The 19,896-nt window shown below is 40.9% G+C and overlaps 1 protein-coding gene across 1 annotated transcript in view; it reads right to left on the bottom strand.

The window, feature by feature from the left end:
* LOC140994621 (elongation factor-like GTPase 1) overlaps positions 1-19,626 on the bottom strand; it is a 35,165-nt gene extending 15,539 nt beyond the window's left edge. The window contains exons 1-4 of the mRNA XM_073464348.1: positions 19,485-19,626; positions 4,151-4,280; positions 3,730-3,856; positions 533-737 (exon numbers count right to left, since the gene is read on the bottom strand). Of these exons, the coding sequence (XP_073320449.1) occupies positions 533-737; positions 3,730-3,856; positions 4,151-4,280; positions 19,485-19,606 (584 nt within the window). The 5' untranslated portion in view covers positions 19,607-19,626. The remainder of the gene's footprint in view (positions 1-532; positions 738-3,729; positions 3,857-4,150; positions 4,281-19,484) is intronic.
* Positions 19,627-19,896: the final 270 nt, after the last annotated feature.

Consider the following 19,896-nt stretch of genomic DNA (forward strand, 5'->3'; position numbering starts at 1 on the left):
TGCAGCTGCCTGCTGCTGGAAATTAGGTTGATGAGAGACTGAATCAAAACAGTTAACTTGTGGTCCATAAAATGGAAGCACTGAGCTGAAAGAGGCTAAAATGCTCCATAGAGCTGAGGGGAACTACAGAATTGGTGATATATCTCTGTGTGTGTGTTTGTGTTCAACGCCATGGGCAACAGCATGGTTATTAACCTTTACAATAGATCCAAGCTAATTTCTCATTTACAACCTATATATTGAGGCAGAGAACTGAATAATCATGCTTTGTTTTTTTCAGCTACTTGTTTGATTACCTACAGGGACTGTTACGATCTTACAATTGCTGAAATGGTAAACTCAGTATAATATACAAAAGTCAATCAGCAAAGGGTGGAATTACACCCCTGCAGGCTCTGGTGGGATTTATTTAATGTAGCTAAAAAAGGTCAATGTACACTGTTCTTCTTATTGTCCATATAATGTTTATTCTGAACCATGTCGATGTTACTATAAATCTATCTTAGAGGTGTATTTTCCATGTGAACCAGACCTGCGAGGCCCAAAGGACCAGATACGCTCCACAGTGTTCCTCCACTTCCTCCCCGGCAGCAGACTCTCCAGCTGGGCCTTGAGTCCAGCGATGGCTTCCAGGGTCCTAAGGCTGATGTCCAGACTCTTACCCTCCCTCAAAGACATGTTAAGCTGCTCCAGAGTCCTTATCAGCTCTGTGCTACTCTCCAACAGATTGGTCACTTCTGACAGGATAGAAACAACATTGACATGTTTTCATGGAACAGTGACATTAAGATAAAGACCCTCCACAACTCTGTACTTTCAGTGTTCATTCATTGCTCATGTAAAGAAATGTGGTTTCTCAAATCATATCTAGTATTCTGTGGATAGTTTTATTTCAGTGGTCCTGAACCTGCTCTCCCGACACAGCAAACAGGTTCTACTTCACCCTTCCTGAATGCCAGAGGCAGTGCTGACCACAGCATATTTTCCGTCTTGAGCACGCACAGGTCGAGGATTTATATCAACAAAGTCACGTCTGACCTCGGATGACCCCCGACCAGGTATAACTACTGCCGTCATCCGGGGGATCAGCCCCCTTATCACCTTGACCCAGGTCAGCTGCAGTAGCAGTACCGATTTAAATCACTTGACATTAGGTTTACTGACAGCTTGTTGCGTGTAGTCTAGTGATCACATCGGTAGGAGTTTTTGGAATGCTCACCTTCCAAAGGCTGCAACAAGCTGTCCCTTGGAGTGGTGGATTCGCCTTTCAGGCTTCGCCTTGGACAAGTGGACTCTTCTTCAACCTGAAGACGAACATGACCTTTGCCCCTCTTGTCTTGGCCTCAAGCATTTGAGGGAGGGCCTTTCAGAGGACCTGTTCATGAATCGCCGCTTCATGCCCTGCGCAGTGTGGGCTGCTAGGCTGGTCCATGTGGAGCGTCTACTGGGTGATGCAGGCCTCCCCTTCTCAGAGCAATTGATTTCAGCCCAACATTACCAACCCAGGCATCGTGCAGTGGAGGCTACAGTCTGACAAGCTGTCTTCTAAGATGGATTGGCTAACTGCTCATCGGGCCCAGATGAAGTCTGTCCTTGCATCCTGGTGCTGGTGTGGAGGGTGCTGGCTCGTCCTCTCCACCCATGCCTGAGCTGGTGCCAGAGGAAGAAATTGTGTCATTAGCAGTGTCACCTGCTTTCTTTAATGACTGTGGTGAGGAGCGGCCCTCCCATGCCGCCGAGCCTGGTTCCCGCTCCTCCTGGGTAATAAAGCCCAATTCACATTGCCTTTTCAAGGCTGGAATATTGCGCTGATATTCTGCCTCGCCGTCTGTATGAAAGTTACAGAGGTGGAATGGGGGACATTTTTGTTAGGCCTGTGATCTGCCAGCGGAGGTAGTAGCAGAGCCGTGACAGAGGTGAATCGACATTCACTCAAAATAAAAGATGTTAAAAATAAAAGAAACCCAGTAAAGCAACATTACAAGACCAAACAACAGTAATGTGATAGCAGGCAGTGTCTTTGGCATCTTATATGAGGAAAAAATGCTGAATTTATATGTGGAAAAGTCACTGTCTGCCCGGAAAAGAACAATAAACTTTAACTCGGATGTCTTTGTCGCCTTCCATTATTCTGTTGTTGTACTTACTGTCTTTTTTGTATAGAAAATAAAATCATAAAATTTAATGTGGAAAAGTCACTGCTACCCAGTCAGCCCTCCAAAACGAATCTTCACTGAACTCCACTCCCTATCTTTTTCACTTTCCACGATGCATGGTGGGTCAGAATCTCAATCACAACAATCCACATAATTATTAACAGTTTGCTGAGACATTTGTAGATGCTAAAAAAACCCCACCGATCTCAACGTTATGATGTGTACTGTCATGCCGCTTTTGGTTCCACAATTCCGGTATGATGAATAAAATGTAGCTGATTTATGCGATTGCTGCTTAGTTCAGTGTGAATAAAAAAAGGCGGTCTAGAGGCAAGCTTTCATTGCAGCGCTATAGTGGGATCTCTGTCTTTGAAGGGCTTAAGGCTCTCTCCTGCTCAGCATCCGATGCCCGAACTCTGGCGGCCATGCAGGATGTGGCAAAATTTGGCCTTGGCCGCATGCCAGCGATTGAGCCTACCATCGCTTCCCTTACAGTTTCCCCAGATGAGAATCTGAGGCCTGAGGGGGAAGCTATTTGGCTCAGCTGCTCTGCAGGTGCTGGAGTGGATGGTTCAAGCTTACCTGACCAGACAGCAGTTTTCAGGTTTGTGCAGGGACACGCCACCCCCTACTAGGCCTAGGGGTTCTGCATCTGTGCTCCCAGCCCCCAGCGCCCCCAGTCAGCCATCAGAGGCATCAGCGGCTCACAGAGAAGCCGGTCTGTTTCCATTGTAACCATGCTCACTTGCCCCCCAGGCAGCCATGGGCCTTTGAGCTTAACTGTTGCCCCCTTAAGGGCCCCCAAAGGCTGGGGGGCCAGGGACTGAGGCCTTCAGGCCAGCTGTTGTTTATTTCTCCCAGCAGCTGCTGTGTGTCCATCTTAACTCAGGGGTACAAGCTTCAATTCCAATGTCGGTCTCCAGCCTCCAGTTGGGTCAAAATGACCATCATTACCAATCAGGAAAAAATCCTAGCCCTGACCAAGCAGTTATCTGCCCTCCTGGCCAAGGGTGCAATTGAACCGGTGGACCCACTGTCACAACCCAGGTGGTTCTACTCCACCTACTTTTTTGTCAAAAAGAAAGGCAGCAGAGTTCGCCCAATACTGGACCTAAGGGAACTCAACAATTTCCTGAAGGTCTTACCATTCCACATGCTGAGGACAGTAGATGTCATGCCCTGTAGCTGAGAGGGAATGGTTTCTCAGTACAGAGGGTTTCTTCGAATGGTGAAAAAACAGATGTAACCATGGTTCTATGACCCCTGGATGACTGCCAGAGTTCTCAGTCACTTGAAATCTTGTGAGCTGCAAGAAGACTCTGTGGGAGTGATAGCGTGGATGACACCGGTAGTTATACCTGGTCAGGAGTCATCCAAGGACATTGACTGCCTGTGACTGTTCGTGTGACTCATTGTGTATTGCCCCTCACTATGATGGCAGGACCTAGTGGTGTGGTTAGTCGGAACAGCAATGCAAACTTTTACCTTTAGACATGGATGACACAACAAACAACCTTGTTTGTCTAAAGCATTCTGAGACCTTTAGCCTTTTTGATGTGTATCCAGGTCTTACCCTTTGGTAGCGGGATTGCCCGGACGCTCACGTTGGCCAATCTGTTAGGAGTGGTGAGGGTGACCAGACCGCTTGGGTCCACATGTAGAGTGTCAGACAAACGGCCCTGAGAGGCCTCTTCTTTCACCTTTTAAGACATACATATATAAACACAGACTATTTTTGAGTTTATCAGTAAATCAAACAAATGTTCTCCTTGCTCCACTGCTCCTTGTAACTGCCCAATTCTCCAAATGATTCTTCTCTTGCAATGTAAAACGCATTACTTCAAAACAAAACTGTAAAGACATCATCTCCTGTCTACCATCTCCGGGTAAAGACCTAGAAGACACAAAATGCTTGCTACAGAAAACACAGAAGCTTTCAAGAACTGCTTATATATGAAATGGACTTCAGTTAAGTTACTGTGGGGTTGACTCACCTGGTGAATGATGGCTACTTTCTGCTGCTTGCCCAGGTCTTCATTCACCATGTCCACTTTTGGAGGACGTATAACTGTTTCTCTGAATGGAATGATGGGCTTGGATGCGCTGATCTCAATTTTAGCAAACCTTTAAAAAGTGAAAATCCTGTTACTTATACCAATGACAGATGATCATGTCTGCATTATTCACAATCAGCTTCATGCCAGTTTGACATTCTTCTCCATTACATTTATATAAAAACATAAAAAACTAAAGATATAACCTTAGAAGTGACAATTACATACATTTTTAATGAAACAAGACTATGGCCTCAATCAGACCAAATCAGGTGAACCTGCGATCAACCCATCCGAATCTGCTTCTGATCTGCAGGTCATGCCTCCGGCATAGTAGAGTTTGGAATTTAGCACACTGTACATACAGTGATTGTCCACATCCACAGATGTCAATAAATAACCAGGAAGTGAGGCTTATTATTTCGCTGTGGTTTAAACTGGTGCCAGATATCAGGTTTAGTACCAAATTGATTCTGTCTCTACTTTTTGCTGCAGCGGCTGCTGTTTTTCCTGGCACTCCTTACAGTCCACACCCCTGCAGCCTGAACACACTACCCTTACACAAACGAATGGGAGGACTGGTGTTTTTGCTGCAATGCTTAATTTGGTCTGAGTGAGACCCAAGAGTCTACAAAAAAGCTAGTGGCTATGTGAGGCTGTACTTAGGTACAGCAATGCTTTGCGCTAAATGTTAACGTCGGCATGCTAATATGCTCACACTGACTCTGCAATAATGGGGATGATAAGCAGCTAATTTGAAACTGAAACAATGAATTGATAATTAATTAAAAACTATATATATATTGTCTCTCTCATGTGAGGATTTGATGCTTTTATTTGTCATATATGAGAGTAAAACAATATCTTTGGGTTTTGAATTATCAGTCATCTAAAACTAGACATTTGAAAACATCACCTTAGACAAAAGACAAAACAATGAATCCACTGATCAAGAAAATAATCAACAGATTAATCAATAATGAAAATAATAATTTGCTGCAGCTCTAAGGTAACATTTGCAAACTAGCACTAAACAAAAACTATAGTTGCTACTATTAGTTTTAGACAAATAAAGGTTTTGACCTGAAGATGGAAAGCTACGGATGACCAAATTTAGTCATCAATTCATTTTGAGGGGAACATGAATGTCTGTGGCATGGCAATCCATCCAGTATTTGTCAAACATTTCACATACAAAAAAAGAAACAGCATACATCAACACTAAATTAACTCTTTAGACTAAGACTTGTGTGTCTGCTATTTTTTTCAAAATCTTGTCAATTGTTGTTAACATATCGTGCTGACAGAACGACTAGCTGGGGCCAACACAAAACCTTCTTCACACAGGTACAAGTCAGTATTTCAGATACATGTGAGAATTTGTCTTTTTTATTCCCCAACATTAAAGGGCTGAAAGTCATACAGAGCTAAACTGAAGACATTTCACCTCTCATGATTCATGTCCTTGCTGTGTCCCTGCCTTAAATCTATCTTGACGGAGTTACAGCTTATAAACAACATAGAGCAAAGTAGGATATAATCCATGCGGGATGCTGTAAATAGTATTCTGAGCAATAACATATGATAGTGGAGGGCTTCAAAACCTCTGCTTCAAGCCACTGATACTCTGGCACTGGACTGCTCAATCCATTCACAGACTCATACAGGCTTTTGTGTCCACATCATTACATTACATTATCAGCTGTTAGCCAAGTGTCTAAAAAATTGGATTGGAAAATCGAAAGAAAATGAATGAAGATCTACTTAAATAATCGCTTCATCGTTTAATATGGATGGTTGTTGGCCCTGCTGCTCCTGCTCCTACTATCATCATCATTATCATGATTATTATTATTATACTTTTAGTATTATTAATATTCATATCTCAATTAGTAAAGCTGTTATTACTGCTGTGGCTGCTATATCCCCCTCCTGACGCCTCTCCCACAGCTTCTCTCGCCCTGCCTCCCCCCTTCACCCCACCTCCCTCCATCCCTCCTTCAGGTATCAGGTCAGTCAGGCAGGGTGATGCTTCAACCTGCTTGGTTTTATTAACCTGCATATTAACACACTTTTCTATAAGTAACTTTGACTGGTGTTTTATGTCCTCAAAACAGTTTTTCTTCTAACTCCACAGGCTGGAGTTTTCTCCTTGTCCAGTGTTTCCCACACATTGACTATTTCGTGGCGGCCAACTGCCACATATTGCATTTCGTTTTTGTTTTTTTTAACGCTATTTAAAAACGCAGCGTATTTTTGTTCAGCTGCATTTCCTTTCCTTGCTCTCCCTCCGTATCTCTGTCACTCACACATCTCACACACACACACACACACACACACAGCCCCTCCCCTCCGTGCACACCGCGTCTGTCTCCATGAAAACGAGATCATCCCTGGAAGTAAAAGCTGGAAGCTTGAAAGGTTGGTATCTCGTGAACACCTGTACACAATCACACATTAAAGTTCTGTGTTCCAATCAAATGTGCAACAACAACAACAACAACAACAACCATACATATTGGTGAGCCAGTGTTGAAGACTCAGTAGAATCAACAGGCAGGGTAGAGATGTTAGAAAGTACTTGTAGGAACACGTGCCTCGCCTCTGCTTTTAATTGAGGATTTGTTTTTGAAAGGCAAACATTCCTTTAAAGATATGAGCTTTCCTCTTCACCTGGAGAAGGAGGACATGTTGTCTTTACAATAACGCCATCAAATAGACGATTCTCAGAGATCCTCCCTGGTATCTATACCCATCTCTAGGGGGCCGTAAAACGGGATCTAACCCAAAACAAGTAACAGTCCTTTCCTTCAGGTCAGTTGAGGTCAACATGGAGGAATCCACTCTCTGAACATCAAGAGGAACAGAAAACTGTTTTGTGACAAAGATGTGTTATTATCGAATGTCTTTGCAAGTGTAAATAAGATTAACAATGGCTGATTTGCTATGTTCTCTCCTGATCCAAATTAACATACACACACACACATTCCCAGAGTGAAGGTCTGGTCCCCCCTTCTTCGTTACTGATCTTGGTCGACAGCTCAGAAATTTACGACCATGCTGGTTCTTATCTGTGGCATTCCAATGTTGAGCTCACTACACTCATCCAGATTTCAACAAGGTTCTAAATAGCTATTAAGCCAGGACCTCATCTTCTTAATTTTAACAAATTATTAAACAGGAAGAAAAGTTATTAAAACTGATTTTTCTTACATTTCTCTACGATTAAGATTGACTGAGATAAATTTAGTGCGTAAAAATGTCCTGTGTTCCGTGGAACCACAGTACCCTCCAATGGTGAGTCCTGGTATGATTGGAACAAACTTTGTAAGGACCTTCTCCATAATACGTTTTTTTATTACCAGTAAATGTTTCTGATATGTCTTCTTTTTAAACAAGTATTATGTTAGAACTAGAAGAAATATGTATAAGTGACCAATTCTACTGTATATTCAAGTGCGTTTTTTTGATCCAGTTTTAATTCCTTTTGAATGTTAAGTGCGTTTGGGGGCGGCTGTAGCTCGGTGGGTAGAGCAGGTGACCAGTGACCAGAAGGTCGCTGGTTCGAACCCCGGCTCCCCTGGGCGGAACTGAGCTACATATCCTTGAGCAAGATACTGAACCCCAAAACTGCTCCTGACGCGCAGTTGGCACCTTGTGTGGCAGCCTCTGCCGTCAGAGGGCCCTGCGATGAGCTGGCGACTCGTCCAGGGATATACCCTGGCCTCCGCCCTATGAGAACTGGATTTGGCCCCAGTAACCCCCGCAATCCCCTGAAAGGGGGGATAAAGCGGTAACATCTCCACGGAAAAGCGGTCAAGATAATGAACTGAACTGAACTGTTAAGTGATTTTAATCATGTCATATTATTTCATTGTTAGACAAAGTCCACCTATTTAGCCATTGTGAAGTTTTGGGAAAGGTGATACACGATATTGAAACATTTAAAACAATAGTTTAGTTTTAGTTAGTTCCTGTGAATTTTCACACTACTCTGAGACAAAAAGCCGGCAGCTCTGCCCCCAGGCACGCCCGCCTCGGAGTTAACAAAACTAAGAGACATCGCTCTCACTAGTCTCTTATTTCTTGAAACTCGCACTCTTACTCTTAAAAACTTGCTCTTAAAACTTACTCTTGAAAACTCTCTCTTCTTTTAATTTTTCCGCTCCTTACTTTTACTTTGAAACACGCTTCAAGACAGCGATCTCAGCAGAAGTGCTCATGCCTTGATTTTTCTCACTTTTATATTTTTCGCCGTATTGATTAAGTTCTTTTTTATTAAGTTTCTACCAGAACGAAGTTCTGTTTTAATTTGTTTATACAGTTAAGTATCGTAACCTGATTTAGAGGAAGTGAACTTAATTTAAATTATCTTGTATTGAGTAACAACGGAAGATCCGCCTGATCAACGTATCATCCTCAGTCATTTTATTCAAGAAGTTAAATTTACAAAGTCAGAGCCTGAGAGCCACTCGAAGCAACGAAGAAGAACATCTTTATTAAAATCATCATCACGACATTACAGCAACTTGCTGTGTCCGAAACCGGCTCTACCCCCAACGCTCACTAGCGGTACCATCCCACTGGGCATTGAGCCAACACCGTCACTGGCTCGGTACTGGATGAGCTGCGCTCTTCCTGCGACATTGGACCGAGGTCGTCAACCGGCGGATACCGGACAAGCAGCGACACTCGGCCATTGGACCGGGACTGCCAGCTAGAGTCGCAAATCACTGGAGACGAAACCCGCCGCCACTGACTCCACAACTCTGCTAAGAAAGTAGGCTCTGTTGTGCCATCACTCATAACAGTTGGATTCACACATGAAACAAGAGTTGGTGTCTTTTGGCGTCTGATTCATATCTTTTTAGCTTAAGAGAAATTCGGTTAGGGTTTTGTTAGTATTAAAATTACTCTCGTAATATTTGAATGCTTCACCCGACCCGCAATTTCATCATCCGCACATGTTCATATAATCCCATTACCTTAATCATTACAGTCTCCACATTTTCTGTTATCTTTTGTTGTTTGTTTAAATCACCATTTCATTTATTCACCCTGATTTTATCTAGTTAATTAACATATTTAACCGTATGTCGTTGTCTGTGCAGGTTTGTTTTTAATGTGGAGAACCGATGGAAACTGTGTATAAATCACTGCTTCATTTATGAGATTGAATACATTGATTTAAAATTGATTAGAATTGTTACAATTGTTAACCTTGTCCAGTCGGATTTGATTAATTCCCTCCGGATTATTCAAATAGCCAAAACAACGGAGGTGGTGCCCCATTTACGAGTGCTTTATTGATTGCCAGTGATTAATAAATTACATTTATTATTAGTGTATCTCCTACATACTGACAGACAAACATTCTTGGTTTTGGACTTTTCATAGGATTTCTTGACAACAACGTAATTTTAGAACATCCAACCAGCCGTATCCTCTAAATCCAAACATATTATCAACAGATATGTATTCCCCTAACAGCATTTTTACATTTTAATTGATAATAACTTGTAGAAGGAGAAACTACAAGCAAAACAACTCAGTTGTTTGTAGTCAGTGTGACTTAAGTTTATATAAAAAAGCATGTTGGCTTTCCACACAGGATGGAACAACCACAGCGATTAAGCTGTCTGTCTGCATTATAGGCTTACTGAATAACACAGACGCTTTGTGGCTGACCCAAGGGTCATTAGGTCATTCCAAAAAAGATGTCTGTGTTTATATTTGTGTTGGTGCAGACACAGGGCTGAGATGATGTAACTGACAAACATAGGCACAAAGACAGATAGACGGATACATGCTCAACTAATCTAGCAAGCAGAAAACAGACCAGAAGACAGGTAATCCCAGTCACTCACCGCCCCTGCCACCCATATGTTTTCACCCTTTCTCAATCAGTAAATGATGTTTTAAAATGAGTCCACGTTCCATGAAGATGCATGTAGCCCACTTTCCCTTAAAATGTACCCTTCTATCTATACAAATGGGTCATTCCATGCCAACTCACCCAAAATCCAGAACTTTCCCCAATTCATGATATGGATTTTCTTGACAAAATTCACGTTGAAACTTCTGTAAAAATACTCCAAATACGTTTTAAGTCATGATTTTTTGAAGTTTGTCCCACAGAGCTAAATTTCAGCATTTTTGTGATTCTCTGTATGTGTATTCTAAACCTAACCAATCACTAATTTTTCACTGGATTGGGTTGAAATTTGTCTTGAATGTCTAACACACCCTAAAGAAAGTTGGCAACATTGGCGACTTTAAATAGTTGTTGCTAAATGGTAATCAAATTAATACAAGTAAATAATTTTTTACCCAAACAAAAATTGTCATTTTCATAAATGTATATCTCCACTAGTATCTTAATGTCTTGCAACCACATTTTGGTTCTGTGTAGTATTAATGTAGTTCTGTCACATCCAGAAGTTATTTGGTCCTGCATAAAAAATTTAGTGCCCCAGACCTTGTTAAATATAGCTTCAGAGCTGAAAAACACACTTTTGGGGTTGTTTTAGGGCTGGTGCAACGTGTCAAGTTAATCAATTACGTAAATACATCAATTTAGGTAATGTGCGTCGATGCGGAGGATGTAAGCAGTACTACCGCCATGCTCGAGCACTTGAAGCGGAAGCATTCTGTGGCAGCTGGATTCACACTGGATCTGGCGGGGAGGTGAAACGCGCAGGTTGGTGCGGCGATGTGGGAGTGTCAATACACCGTCCGTCTGTGTGATGTGTTGGGGACCCCCACTGATCAGGTCACTGAAAGACGAAGCTGCTATGTTGTTATGCTACTGGCATATTTTGAGTGGATGGTGAGCGCGAGACGCCGAAATGGATGCCAATAAGATTCTGAATGGAAAGTTTACTTTTAAACAGTTGCCAAATGGTTCCATTGACAAGACCAAAGTAATCTGTGTCTTTTGTCGTTGCGAACTGAGCTATCATCGTAGCACGTCCAGTCTGAAATACCACTTGATGGCAAAGCACACAGCTGATGTGAATTCTCCGCCCCCTCGTCATAGCTTCAAAAAGAAATCAAGGGACATTTAGAATAGATACAAATGTGCGATTAATTGCGATTAATTGTGAGTTAACTAAGACATTAATGCGATTAATCATGATTAAATATTTTAATCGTTTGACAGCACTAATATATATATATATATATATATATATATATATATATATATATATATATATATGTATATATATATATATATATATATATATATATATATATATACATATATATATATACACTGTATATATAATTAAATATCTTTCATTACGCCATCCTTACTCCATGCACCGTGAATTAATCAGATGTTAATATTACACAGGCTGCTTTTCATTTGTTGGACTGCTGTAATTGGTAATTTGCTAATTTTTTATTTTTTCCAATGGCTGTGGTCTTATCTGATCTTTCATTGGGTTCTGGAAATTTGCAAGTTACAGCTTGTAATGGCTTGGTTTGTTGCACACTAGATGATGCCATCTTGTTTTGTGTGTCTGGACAAAATATTAATTTTAGTTCCTTGGCTTAACACACATAGTCTTTCACAATTTCAAACTCTCTGAACTAATTTCTGACATTAACAACTCAGAAATCAACTTCTCCATAGGCTGTCTTGTGACAGTTGGCTGCTTCTTATAGGATTTTCCAATGGAGCAGGATTCCATGATCTCACCAACTGCTTAATGATGAAATAAATTATGATAGCACAATTTAAATAATTCTGGTTATATTGCAATCCATTTTGCAGTAATCCACCCAAACCTGTTTCAGGTGGGATTTTCCAAGACTGGCTGAATGGTTCAATGCAACTTGATTATGTCAGAAATTAGTTCAGAGAAGTTTGACATTGTGAAATAATACTGAACTAATGAACTCAGATTAATATTTTGTGCAGACATGCAGAACAGGATGACATCTAGTATGCAACAGATCAAGCTATTACAAGCTATAGAGAGCTGAAATCACGCCCATTCCAGTGAGCCAACATGGGTCCTTATTTTGGAAAAAAAAAGTACTGTATGGTAGTGAATGGAGAAAGATTAATAATTTTTTTGGATCCCGTTAGAGTTGTGCCATGAATTACACAAAAGATGTTTGTCAATTTCAACTTGAGAAAGTCGCAGCCAATAGTCACGTTAGTGACGTCTCCAAAACCTGTGACTCAAACATTATAGAGCTGGGCCTGTATATTAGATTGCTCGCAGAACTGACAAACAACCATTTCACATAACTAAGGCAGAGTAGAAAGGGTCAGTAGCGGGGCATGCTATAAACACAGCTAAATGCTATAGGGGAAACACAATGGACATTTCTTTGTGTAGCGTTATGTTTCACTTGTAATAACTCAGTTTGGTCTTATGCCCCAGTAGTGCCCCCTTTTACCAAACTGAACCCCCGTCGCGGGGTTAAAGTTCACAACATGACGTCACGCAAACGGGTCATGGAATGACACTCTCACACCACCGCACAACCCTGCTGTTAATTGCCACAATGCCAGATTCTCTCTGAATGCAGCCAAACTCTGTTTTGGCAGGCAGCTATTTTCAGTGAAAAAGCCCTGAGAAAGCCCCTGTACACTACCTGTTCAAATACAACTCCAAATGAAATGTGTAAACAGGTAACTGTTTGCCAGTATGTTCACCATATCGACTTCAGCAGGTGATATGTCAACTGTTGAGGTAAAGCATTTTTACCTTGACCTGCACTGATCACATAAAGCATTGGGGATGTACAATCTGTCAGTGGTCTATATATTAACGGCCGATAAATGAGAAAGTTTAATTATTGTTGCTGTTCTAACAATGGAAATTAGGCTTCTGGAGGAAAGGCTAGGGACACCAGTGGAAATATGGCTCTGAGTAGGGAGTAGTGTTTCTATATAAGCAAAAGAATTTTTAATATTGGTTCCTTTAGCAGTATGATCAGTATTATCAACTTCAAGAAATGATAGAAACAACTGAACCAAATGCATATAACAGAGTGCACCATAGAGAGCACCAACAAATAAACAGCAGTCTTTAGTTAATCAGAAACACAATGACTACAAAGGTTAGGAAACTAGGTCAGTAGAGCTGCTTTGGACTAAGAATCGGCACATTATATCAGTCAATTACATTACATTACTCAACATGACAGCCTCTAAGTACTTGGCACCTGACCCAGTTCTAATGACAGGGAGAGAGAGACGGGGGGGGATAGTCTCTTCAGAGTATGGAGCTGTGATGTCACAGTCTCGTGCTCACTAGAGAGCTGAGCAGTGCTGACCTCATTCTGAGCGTGACACACTGCAGGTCAGGCTGCTTGCCAGCGAAATCACAAAGAGCTCAGACTGCCATCGGCCAGCCAGCATCCCAACCAGACACATAACAAGCCAATGAGCCAGCCAACCAAGCTAGTCAGTCAGGCAGCCAATCAGCCAGTTTATAAACTAGTCTACAGCTAACAACACATCTGATAGGACATCAAGTTGTATCACAAGCAAACAGGGCAACTAACCAAGCAACAAGCCAAAGTCATTCACCTAGCCACTCAGGAAGCCACTCTGTGATCTAAGTAGCCGGCAAGCAGGCCAACTCCTGTCCTCCTTTGACGTCTCTGTCCAGACCTGTCTGGCCTGGCTCCTGGAATCCTCATCCATTTAACTAATACTGACATGACAGCCAGGGGCTTACTCTCAAATCATAGCCTTAGACAGCAAAAAGAACCAATTAATTAAAGTAAACACTGCTCATCCAATTATTAATATATTATTTTTATTGATATGCTATTTTTATCACTTATACAGTATGACCAGAAAAACAAAAAAAAACAACCCTGGGAACCATAAGGCAATCCAATACAGCTGTCAAATTTATGGCATGGTGTCAGAGAGGTGTTGATTCAACACTATGGCCATTTTGGAGAGTGCAGTGTGTGCAGTTGTATTTGACTGCATTATTTAAGTAATTTGTCAAGATTATGGCCCTCCTCATGTAAAAGGTAGTCAAAATATTGAAAGCATCTTTCAATTCAATTCATACCAACACAGTGTCCAGCCTCCGAATATGCAACAGAGCAGAGTCAACTGCTCCTACTCAACTAATAGCCTCATCAATTACATCATATATAATTACATATTTGACAAAAAAGGACAAATTCATCAATAATGAAATGCTTTAAAGTCACTTATCAAGTTATTAACTAAAATGATCATGGCCCAAGACTAAGCATCCAAAAAGAGTTATTAAAATGCTCATGTTTTATATTTTTCCTTGTCATACATATACTTACTAAGACTTGGCAGCTTTATTCACAGTCTTTTTGCATGATAACATATATGTAGCTGTCATTTTTCAAGTTTCAAGGTTGAAGGTTCATTTTATTGCCATCCTACAACACAGGGTTGTGCAATAAAATGTAAGTTGTAGTTAATGTATACCTCACAAGAAAAAATGTTTTTTATGGTGGAGTGTTGAGGACAAGAGTCTCACAGCCTGAGGAAAGAAGCTGCTTCGTGGTATGGCAGTGATTACTTCTGTATCTTTTGCCAGACAGCAGCAGGGTGAATGGACTGTGTTGCAGACATCTCACTTCACTGATGCTCTGTAGATGGTACTAGTGATGTTCTGGGTGGTTTTAATCCCCCACTGTAGAGCCTTCCCAAGCCTGGGCCTGGCACAAACCATGCCGGTTTGTGATGTTTACAGTCAGGATGTTTTCTATTGCTCCACTGTAAACGTTGACGAGAACTTGGCACCAGAATTTAACCTTAATTCCTTAGGAAGTAGAGCCTTTTCTGTGCTTTAGTTTTTTTTCTACCAGGGTGGTGATATGTGATGACCATGACAGGTTCTCTGTTATGTTGATTCCCAGGAACCTAAAACTGTTCACCTGCTTCACCTCAGTGGATAGTTAAGAACATATTTAAGAACCCTTTTACAAGGTTCTCATTTTTCAGCTGGAAACAGTTCAATTTACTCATGACGCTAACATTAGCGTAATTAGCTAGCTAGCTACTGATGATACAATCTGCTCGCAACAGCAGTCATTTCAGCAGAGAAAATGGGCAATCATCAGCTAGAAATGAAAAACAGCTTTTGTCTACCTCTGTCTCTGTTAAGCTTTAATTTGAAACGTTATAGGTTTAAATGTCAGTATGAGAACACAGCCTCATAGAGTCTAACAGCAGACTTTATAGAAACATGTTTGTCTGTATGTGCAAAAGAACACAAACACCAGCCATATAGAGAGATGCGTTTGGCCTTGTTCTGCCCACACCTGTAGGATGCAGGATATCCGTCTCTTTCCATCTACTAGCACTCTTTTCCTCCTTTCTGCACTCTTCTGCTCTGCTCTTTTGGACTTTGAAGTGTTTCGGTGAGGCTGACTTTTCCTCTCTGAAATGTGTTTGATTTTAACCCAATGAAATAAGTTCTTGGTCTTCTTTTAATGCTTGATGTCATACTGCTCACAGATACAAGGCTTAATCATTGCTATGTAATAATGAACACCTTCCACAGACAAAAAATGTTTCATTGCTCTTTAGCTTTATAGGTACGTGTGCGTGTACAGTGTGGTGGCTGGTGGTGAGGCGAATCACCAAATACCAGGCAGGCACATACAGTTGTGGTGAAAAGTTTACATCCACTTGTAAAGAACATGTATATCATGGCAGTCTTCAGTTCCATTGATTTCTACAGCTCTCATTTTTCTGTGATTTAATGAGAGGAACACATACTACTACATACTACATAACACAAAAATCATTCATGAAGTTTGGTTCAGTAATGAATTTATTATAGGTCTTCTGAAAATGTGACCAAATCTGCTGGATCAGAAATATACATACAGTAATTCTAATATTTGGTTAAATGTCTTCTTGGCCATTTTCACCTCAGTTAGGTCCTTTTGATAGCCATCCACAAGCTTCTGGTCATCCTCTGGCTGAATTTTTAACCACTCCTCTTGACAGAATCAGTGACGTTCAACTACATTTGTTAGCTTCCTGGCACAGACTTGTTTCTTCAGCACAGTCCACATGTTCTCGATTGGGTTCAAGTCAGGACTTTGGGAAGACCATTCCAAAACCTAAATTCTAGCCTGATTGATCCATTCCTTTGCCACTTCTGATGTGTGTTTGGATCATTGTCCTGTTGGAACACCCAACTGCACCCAAGACCCAATCTTCTGCTGATGATTTTAGGTTTTCCTGAAGAATTTGGAGATAATCCCCCTTCTTCATTATTCCATTTACTTTCTTTAGAAAACAGCCCACAGCATAATCCTACCAGCACCATGCTTGACAGTAGGTATGGTGTTCTTGGGGTGAAAGGCCTCACCTTATCTCCTCCAGACATATTGCTGCTCATTGTGGTCAAACAACTCACTTTCATGTGACCACAGAGTTTTCCTCCAGAAGGTTTTTTTTCTGTCCATGTGATCAGCAGCAAACTTCAGTCGAGCTTTAAGGTGCCATGTCTGGAGCAAGGGCTTCTTTCTTCCACTGCAGCCTCTCAGCCCATGTTGATGCAAAACACAATGAACACTGACACTGTCTTCCAGCAGCTTCTAATCCATTGCAGACTTGCCTTTGATGATTGTTGATTGACTTTTGACCATCCTGACCAATTTTCTCTCAGCAGCAGGTGATAGTTTGCATTTTCTTCCCTATGGCAGTGGTCATAATATACAGGTGCTACTTGAAATTCCACAACAAACACACACAAAATAATTTGGCACAAGAATTTTGCCTTCTTATGTTGCAGCTGTTTCTGAATGTCGATGTAATTTAACATTTTTTTGTTTTAGAACAAAAAATTTGGAACCACACACAGATAAAGTGTTAAGATCGAGATGTACATCGTTTTTCACTGTTTGGGCAAAACCGCAATATCCACCAAGTGATGCAACAGTGCCCTGAAAAGTTGGGTGTGATGGTGGTTTACTGATTAAAACATTTCTGATTCATTGCAGAGGGGATGTCAATGCCTGGTTCACAATATTGTTGAATAAAAAAGATAAAAAGATCAATATCCTGTTGGTATGTGATTTAACAAGCAATACCTCATACCTAAATGACAAAATAGGTTGTTTGTCTGTGCCTTACAACACAACCCATGACTGCTACAAAAACAACTGATCTGTTTGTGGGTGACAGGATGACTACCACAGTCTCTTGTGTCAATGTCTCTTGTGACACTTCTGAAGCATTATAATGACACCATTGCTCCTGAGAAAGAACTGATTTATTTTTTGTATGCTAATAAAATGTTGAACCCACCAGATTTTCAAAATGTACAAGAACATGAATTTAAATTAAAAATCTTTGGTTGCCACTTGTTGCACAGCTACATCTCTACACAAGGTGTGTGACAATCTTCCTCCTGATTAATCTACTAAATTACCAAATTGACAGTATGTCATGGTGGCATAAAGTGGATAAAAGCTGTGGACATGATTGACCACGACAGTCAACAGATTAACAAAACCTTTCCATCATCCTAACTGACACAGGACAAGGGGCTTGATGCCTAGTGAATATCACTAGTACAAAAACAAGATATCTTTAAGTGTCTTCTGCCTTTCATGAAGTAAAACCAATAAGGGATCAAAGCTTCCAGTTGGCTTCCCGTGCACCGTCCATGTCATGTTTCATATTTCTAATTCATGCAACACAACAGGTTTCAGTTGGAATACACACACACAAGTAGAAACATACATAAATCCATAGTGCTAATGACTGGGGAGTGGCTGCTCTGATTTTCCTGATTTCTATTGACAGCTGAGATGAATGAAGACAGAGGCACATCTCCCAAAGATACTGTCTTGATGAATAAATAGATGGCATCAATAAACTGATGAATACATGCTTTTCACATGCCAAAATCTAGCTGTCTGGGACATTAAAAAACAGCTGATGATTCAATGTACAAGCAATCAGTGGGATAATAAGGATACTGGTTAACAACTACAAAAACGTGTTAACCTCAACCTCAAAGTCTTTGATGGATTACATAAATGACAGATGCATTCTCCTTTAATCAATACTCTGGGTTTTACAATGCTTACATATGCAGAAGAGGTTTGGATGAAGGTCAGACTGAAAGGCAGGGGAGGTCATTGATCTCTAAGGGGAATTTACAACTACCACTCCAGCCTTTAATAAAAGAACATAACAATGGAAGAAAAGGTAATTATTTGTCTCCAACGTTGCATTGTATACAGTAGGTACTGTTTGAATATTGGTGAAATGAAGAAGCTGTATATTTGGTGTATTCTGTATTCTTTGGCGTTTGGTTGATTTATCCAGGTAGCTGCAGTTTAAGGAGAAAACAAGGTGGTATAGTTGCCATCTGTCTGCATGCCTTTGTCTGGCTTAATTGTGTTGTGAACAGTACCATGGTCCAGGCTTAAAACAAAGGGGATCATGCATTTAAAAAGCTTTTTTAAAATACACAGACAAATTTGTGGTAATGTCTATTAACAGGTTTTAATACTGCTCTTTTATCTTTCAATAAGGAGAACCAAAAAAGCATATTTCTTAAACTCTCAGCTGTTTTTTTAACTAGTTCAAATGTAAAATTGTTCCTCTATACCAAACTTTAATTTGTAATTACTGGGTGATCTATTCTAAGTTACGGGAAGGGCTGGAGTTTTACAAAAGAAACAAGAAACTTGTCTCCAGACTTGGCCTAAGCGGAATCTCTATGGTCATATGAGAACACAGCCATCACATGAGGATGAAACCAAATTTTACTTCGTGGAAATTTTCTGACCATCTATCTGCCTGTCAGTGAGCCTGTGATATTGTGCTGAGGAGGCTGGCAGCACCCAGACAGAGAGAGGCAGCAGTCAATATGTAATGATAGTCAGATAATGATGGTGCTGAAATTGGAAACAGATCTGCTTCTCTCTCTCAGATCTGAGTCACTCAGTATATGAACACACACTATATTCATTCTGCACTACATAACCAGATACATGTACACAGTCATTACACGGAAGCCCAGAAAAAGACAAACACAGAGAATCAATCTGACTTCGACAGAAACACACATGGAGAATGAATTAAAGAGTGAAAATGGACTTCAAAGAAGGCAGAAACCACATAATGCGCACAATCATTAATATTGATGCACTAAGTGAGACTTTAAAAATGAACCACAGGTCACAGGACTTTACATTTTGATGACTATGCCACAGTGATAAAAGAATGCAGGCAGACACACACACAGGTGTTTGGAGACGTCACACACACACTGACCTATCTCGGAGGTCATCCAGGCAGCGCTGAAGGTGAACTTCACCAGCCGTGACCAGAACATGTTCTCCTGTTTCCTGGATCAGAACTTCAGCACAGGGATCTGCCTGATTCAACAGACGCATCCCATGCACCAGCTTTGGCATCTCACCTAAAACACAAACATATAGGGCGGAAACCACTTTATTGATTTGTCTGCATTGGCAGTTCAATGGCAATATCCACAGAGAGGAAAACTGGAACCAGTGCAACTATAATACATTGGATGGTGGCTTTTTGTGGGAAACCCTTAAAATGAACTGATCCTAATTACCTCTGACAAAGAGGTTATGTTTTCATCTGTGTCTGTGTGTTTGTTGGTTGTTTTGACAGTCAGATCAAACAAAAGCTACTACATGGATCTTCATGAAACTTG

This window comes from Pagrus major, chromosome 4 (assembly GCF_040436345.1).
Source record: "Pagrus major chromosome 4, Pma_NU_1.0".
NCBI classification, from domain to species: Eukaryota; Metazoa; Chordata; class Actinopteri; order Spariformes; family Sparidae; genus Pagrus; species Pagrus major.